At 34.8% G+C, this 6,629-nt stretch overlaps 2 protein-coding genes across 2 annotated transcripts; both read left to right on the forward strand.

Annotated features, from left to right (window-relative positions):
* Positions 1–6: 6 nt before the first annotated feature.
* On the forward strand, positions 7–3,038 carry LOC117108381. Its single transcript, XM_033250381.1, has 3 exons — positions 7–255; positions 990–1,301; positions 1,680–3,038. The coding sequence occupies exons 2-3, from the start codon at positions 1,046–1,048 to the stop codon at positions 1,805–1,807; spliced, it is 384 nt and encodes a 127-aa protein (XP_033106272.1). The 5' UTR covers positions 7–255; positions 990–1,045; the 3' UTR covers positions 1,808–3,038.
* A 1,482-nt stretch (positions 3,039–4,520) lies between these two features.
* LOC117108318 (sushi, von Willebrand factor type A, EGF and pentraxin domain-containing protein 1-like) lies at positions 4,521–6,004 on the forward strand. Its single transcript, XM_033250295.1, has 3 exons — positions 4,521–4,753; positions 5,197–5,481; positions 5,892–6,004. Exons 1-3 carry the CDS (start codon positions 4,702–4,704, stop codon positions 6,002–6,004), a joined length of 450 nt encoding a protein of 149 aa, XP_033106186.1. The 5' UTR covers positions 4,521–4,701.
* The last annotated feature ends 625 nt before the right edge of the window (positions 6,005–6,629 follow it).

Below are 6,629 nucleotides of genomic sequence, written 5' to 3' on the forward strand. Positions count from 1 at the left end.
CAATGTTACATCGAACAACTACGTTGGCTCAACAAACGGCATTATTCAAGTTAGAACCGACCACGAAGCCAGTGTGGCAACTGTCACCTGGGACCTACCCATTGTAACTAACAACATTAGCCGTTTCAACGTGACGTCATCGCTGTATAAATCAGGAGACGAAATACCAATTATGACAAATCACGTAATCACATTTACAGCCACAGAGTCTTCAGGAAACACAGATACTTGTTTTTTTTGTGATATCTGTTATCGGTAATTTTCTTATTATTCTTCATAATAAATTTGTACACTTTTTTATTCTGCAAAATATAGGCACATATGCACCGTTGTTATTAAAACAGGTGAAACCGGTCTCCGGGGAGGAACACATTATGATAGGCTCAGGGGCAAGAATTTACACGGGCCCAAATCCCAAGATTTCTTTAAAGCCAGGCTCCGGAGGACTTTTTTTTTTGTTTCACAACTGACTGTTCAAAGACATAAAAAGCATTGATGAAAAATCGCGAGAAGTTATTAATGATAAATTTTTGAATATTGATAAACTTGGGGAAAAGGGGTGTAACCACCCTTTTCCCTCCCTTTTTCCCCAGTTTTTATATATTCAAAAATCTGTATCTCATTAACCGCTCACGAGTTTTCGTAAAATATGCTTTCTCTGTTTTATAAAAATCAGTTGTACAATATATTAAAACAGTGTTTCCTCCGTAGCATGGCTTTAGGTATGATGATTCAGGCACAATGAGGTGCCATGTTAGGGTTCAGGAAAAAAGCTTCAAGTTTATCAGAAAAGATAATAATGATAATAGTAAATTAATAAGTCCATAATAGAATAATAATAATAGCCTAGAAGAACTACAAAGCGATTGAAAATATATAGATATGGATGCTTATCATCTTACAGCTTTTGCAATTCGTTTTTTGTATTTGTGTATTTTTATTGTAGTATGTTCACCAATGGTCCTTTGATCTCATCATTATTTCTGTAGATATTGAGGATCCAATTTGTACCATCGACCCGCCATCGTATATAGGCTCTGCAGAGATGGAGGAACAGAATTCTACAATCAACTACGTCATCACTGTTAGAGACAATGTCCTAGTCAGCAGTATTAAGACATACTACCGTTATACTGATATTGGAAATAGTGGTCAAGAATATATTGTTGACAGAGCCATAGAAGAAATCGACAGCACAGGAACTTTCCCTATTGGCGAGACTATGGTTCTGTTTTCGGTTGTAGACAATGCGAGTCCGAATGGAAACGAAGGAACCTGTTCATTTGGTGTCACAATAAGCGGTTAGTGTAAACTAAAACATGGGGTTATCAAATTAGATTTTTATTCCGCCATGGTATAAAACGATATAATAAGGCTTCACAGAATTATAAAGACTTAAACCAAAACTATACTTTGTTTGGATCTTGAACAGGCCTACCTAAAGAATTAAAAGAAAGTTCGTTGGTTGAACCATTAATCATCAATGGTTATACAAAGCGTGTTTCAATATCATAAAAACCATTATACCTCCATGGTTTGCCATCATTACAGTATACAAATCGAATAAAGACATATTGCAATTTTCATATTTATAATACAGTACTTTTTAATCAAACATTTTGGCTTTGATACTTCAGCAAGAGGTATATGAATACTAAACAAACTATTTTTCTTTACAGAATACATGCCGACAACTGAGAGAGCAGTTACAGAAGACAGTTCAGGACACCAAGTTTCAGGCTCAGTAACTGTCAAAGTGCTGATGTTATTGATGAATTCGTTTGTGAAGCTCTATTACTTAAATTAACACACATCGTACTAATAACAATATGGTACTCAACTCCCAAGCCTCATAATGTGACTTCGTTTATAATAGAACAAGCTGTGTAATGTCTTGTGAAGGGATATGCCACTTAAAAAAGTGATGAAGTTCACTGTTTGGCATTTGGCCTAAAAAATTAATAAAATAAATATAAATAAAAATATCGTTTGCGTCACAAAATGTCGTAGGAGTGATGTTTTTTGTTTATAAGATTTCTTGACGATTCCTTTGCTACCTTGGGGATTACTACACTAGCGACAAAGTGCAAGGTCAGTGGTCTAGTGGTTATGACACCATGCTAGTTATCTAGAAGGCTTGGATTCGATTTCTACCCGAATCATTGGCAATTTTTTTTTTGACTTGGAAACGTACTGAGTATTTAATACTATAACACGTCGTCAGTACGGTATTAATTCTTAATTTGTGTGTTTTTAGAATTAGGAACTGAATGTCCAAACTATTCTAATGCGAGATGATAAATATATTCATATTTAGGCTTATTTCATTTTAGTTAAATGTATTAATTGTAATTAAAAGATTCTACATATAAATTTTGGCTACACTAAATTGTCTCGTATTTCTGGCTTCGTTTTTACATCATTATTGTTATCATTATCATTATGCTATTACAAGAATGCAATTGAAATAATATTTTTATAACAATACGATATAATAATATAAACTGTTAAATAGTATGGTATTTATAATTATTTTATGCTCTTAACTAACGTTTACTACAAATTTCTTGTGCAATTCAATGACGTTTAGAAGGCTGTTCTCATTTTACTGTGCCATACTAATAATAAGTCTATATATTTACTTAGATGTTTCTATTGAACAATATTTTAAAGTAATGTTTTTATAACGTTTGCGTAGCTAGGGATGCCCCTATATAGGGAAAACCCCTATTAGCGGTGACACTTTTTTTAGGTCCTGAAGGTGTCCCCTTGATAGGGGTTCTATTGTAATATCGTGTAATGTATATATGGCTCTGATACCGTATGAACAGAAAATAAACTAATTATGTAAGCATACTGATCGACTTACAAAATTTATTTGTCGGAACTGTAATTCATGAAGGTACAGGCCTTAGAACGGAGGGCCTAAAATAGAAACGTTAATACTTTACAGGTGAAACAATAGAATTTGCTAATAATAGATTAAAGCAACTGCAAATAAGGGGAAAATACTTGAATATGATTACATGCAAGGCCTAAGGTGCAATTCAAAACATGAATATTAAAACAAAAACTTCGTTTTCAGTACCGTAACAAATCTCAAAATACTCAATAAGAAATGTTCCAGCTCGAACAGGGTGCCGGCAGAAGACAAAGAAAGTCCTTCTCCTCATGAACCGAATGATTCTTTTCGGATTTTACGTTGTTTTCCCAAAGCGAAGGATGCTGTCGCAAGATGTTTGGTTTATTTAGCTTGAAAAGGTTGATAATCTAAAATGGACGTTTCTGGACATTACCATTTCCCTTCAGAATGAACGTTCCTTAAGTACAACAGTATATCGAAAACCAACCCACACGAATCAATATTTGGATTTTCACTCACATCATCCGTTAGATCACAAGTTATGCGTCATCAATACTTTGGTAGACAGATGCGACAATATAGTTACAACAGAAGAAGACAAACATCACGAAATGGAAAACATCAAAAAACACTACACAATTGTAACTATCCCAAATGGGCATTTAAGAAAGTATATAATAGAAGAAAGAATAAAGCATCAAACATCAGCGAACGCCAAACTAAAGATCAAATGGAAAAGGCCAGAGGTTCGATAGGTATTCCGTATGTTAATAGGATGTCCGAACGGATAAAGAGAACACTAGCACCACACAAAATTAACACGTACTTCATTCCACAAAACAAGATCAGACAAGAACTGGTCCACCCTAAAGACAAAATACAAAAAGAGGAAACCTGTGGCTGCATTTACCAAGTATCATGCTTAAATTGCAGAAAGGTATATATTGGTGAAACAGGAAGATCACTCAAAACCAGGATTCAGAAACATCAAACAGATGTTCAAAAGAACACAGTAGGAATCCGAACGAGATCAGCAAGGTTGTCCGATTCCAAAATATTAAATAAATCTGCAATCACCGATCATGCCACACAACTAAATCATATTCCAAATTGGGACATAAAAATATTACAAAAAGAAAGCTCATGGATTGAACGAAAAGTTCTTTATGAGAATCTTTATAAAGAGAATCTTTATGGATCAGAAAAACAACAGATACTATGAACAGAGATGAAGGAGGACACATTCTATCACACATCTATGACGATATCATATTGGACCACAACACTAAGGGGAGGGGGGCCTCGTCGAGGACGCAGTGATGCACTTCGACCTCAACAACACCGAGGTGACGTCAGACCAGACTCGCGATAACATCACCAGTCTACTTGAGAAAGCGAACGGATCGTTCGCGAAACGTAGTGTGAGTACTATTGTTTTTTGCTGGATCAACACAAATGAAAAATTTCATACATATATTTGATCAAGTTGTTTATTAGGATGAACCCAACACAATTAAACGTCAATATTTACTAGGGAAAATTGTCTGCTTCTACTGCTTACAGATGCATTGAACTTACGAGGTTATCACTATACAAACGTCAATAGTTTACAGAGCCTGTTCAAACAATATTTGCAAAAACCATAGTCAGATGAACTTCGGTCGTCAAATGAACAACTAGAATGTCTCATAAAGGCTGGATAGTTTATCACATTAAATATCCGGACTATAGAAGTTGCAATTTCGTTTGCTTTACATTCCTTTAGTACATTTGAAAAGACATAGTTGACACCAATATCATTAAGACAATTGTAGGCTTACAGGTGCGTGATCACTATAATGTGGAAGATACTGGTTGTGTCAGTCCTAGTTGTGTTGTCATTGAGACAAGGTAGGTTCAAGATGGAAGTACAAAACATAACGATTTGCGACAATAAATGCGAGTGTTTGTATGAGTGTCTTGACTTTGTTAGTGAAGTTTGGTTTCTGTCCGGTACGTTACAATTTACACAAGTACTTACAAATAAATTATAAACGAATTTTACAGTATTTCAAGAATTTAATGATCATGAATTAAATTGTGAAATATTATAATGCCTTAACGAATATTACTGTTGAAACGTCATTCCCAAAGCAGTGGCGGCCCCAACATACTGTAGGAAACGTTTTGTCTTTTGCACCTCTAGATGGTGGAAAATGGCATTCTAAGATTTAATTTAGATTGTAATTTTATTTTTAATCTCCATATTTATTTTACAAACAAACATTTAACAATGGGTAATCTGGCAAAATACGAAGTTGAATATCTAAAACATTGATTATGATACTTTTTAGATACAGAAGCAATAATGATAACTTGCCCAACCAATGTTACATCGAACAACTACGTTGGTTTTACAAGTGGAATTATTCAAGTTAGAACCGACCACGAAGCAAATGTGGCCACTGTTACCTGGGACCCTCCCATTGTAACTGAAAACGTTAGCCGTTTCAACGTGACGTCATCGCCGTATAAATCAGGAGACGAAATACCAATTTCGACAATTCATGTAATCACATTTACAGCCACAGAGTCATCAGGAGACACAGATACTTGTAATTTTGTGATATCTGTTATCGGTAATTTTATTACATTTATTCTTTACGATAAATCTGTACGCACTTTTGATTTTACAAAACACAGGCATGTGCACGGTTGTTTTTGAAGCCCTGTTTACAAGAGTTTCCCATTGGTGAAATCGGTCCCCCGGGGAACACATTATGGATAGGGCTCAGGGAGAAGAATTTATACGGGCCCAAATCCCCGTGACGCCATAACCAAGATTCCCTTAGGTATGATGATCCAGTTACAAGTCTATAATAAAATAATAAAAGAAGAACTTACAAAGCGATTGAAAAGATATGGATGAGGTTTTTTTTATCATCTTCATAGCTGCTGCAATTCGTTTTTTTGTTTTTTTGTTTTTTTGATTGGTCTATTTGTATCGTGATATGTTTACCAATGGTCTTTCGATCAATTATTTCTGTAGATATTGAGGATCCAATTTGTACCATCGACCCGCCAACGTATATAGGCTCTGCAGAGATGGACGAACAGAATTCTACAATCAACTACGTCATCACTGTTAGAGACAATGTATAAGGGCTGTAATAAACCAAACCATGGATTTTGAAAAGAAATTTCGTTGGATATACTATTATTCCTTCATTGTGCAAAGTGTGTTTCAATTATAGGTTATTGTGCTGTCCATCTTTATCGCATAATGATTATTCTTGAACATGTAGGTAAATGGCTATACTGATAACCATATATGGCTATACTGATAACCATATTTGAAAGGAACGATTAGTCTCCACAATGGCGCCAGCTCATTTGATGTGGAGCTGTCATTATGCAAAGCATTTTATTTCTTCATTTCATTTCAACAATGTTTTGTGAGGATGGTTCATCCAGTAACAGCTGATCAATTTGGACCCTCATACAATAAAATAAAAAAAAAATTAGGGTGAACCTATATATTTAACATATTAATTAAATTGATACAAATAAATGTAAAAATCGGAAAGGTGTAAAAAATAAAATGAGAATTGTGAAAAACATTATTAATAGGATTCAAACAAAATCAATGCACTAGATTGATTTTCCAGTAGGGAATGCAGTAAGACATAATTCCATTCTCAGTATATGGCCGTAAAGTTCCCGGAACGCCGACTCCAGCGACGGGTGTGCGAAGCACAATTCAAAAGTCAAAAGTGGGACCTCATAT

Source organism: Anneissia japonica, unplaced genomic scaffold (assembly GCF_011630105.1).
Source record: "Anneissia japonica isolate Jap-2015-1 unplaced genomic scaffold, ASM1163010v1 scaffold426_len1935630_cov189, whole genome shotgun sequence".
In the NCBI taxonomy this organism is placed as follows: domain Eukaryota; kingdom Metazoa; phylum Echinodermata; class Crinoidea; order Comatulida; family Comatulidae; genus Anneissia; species Anneissia japonica.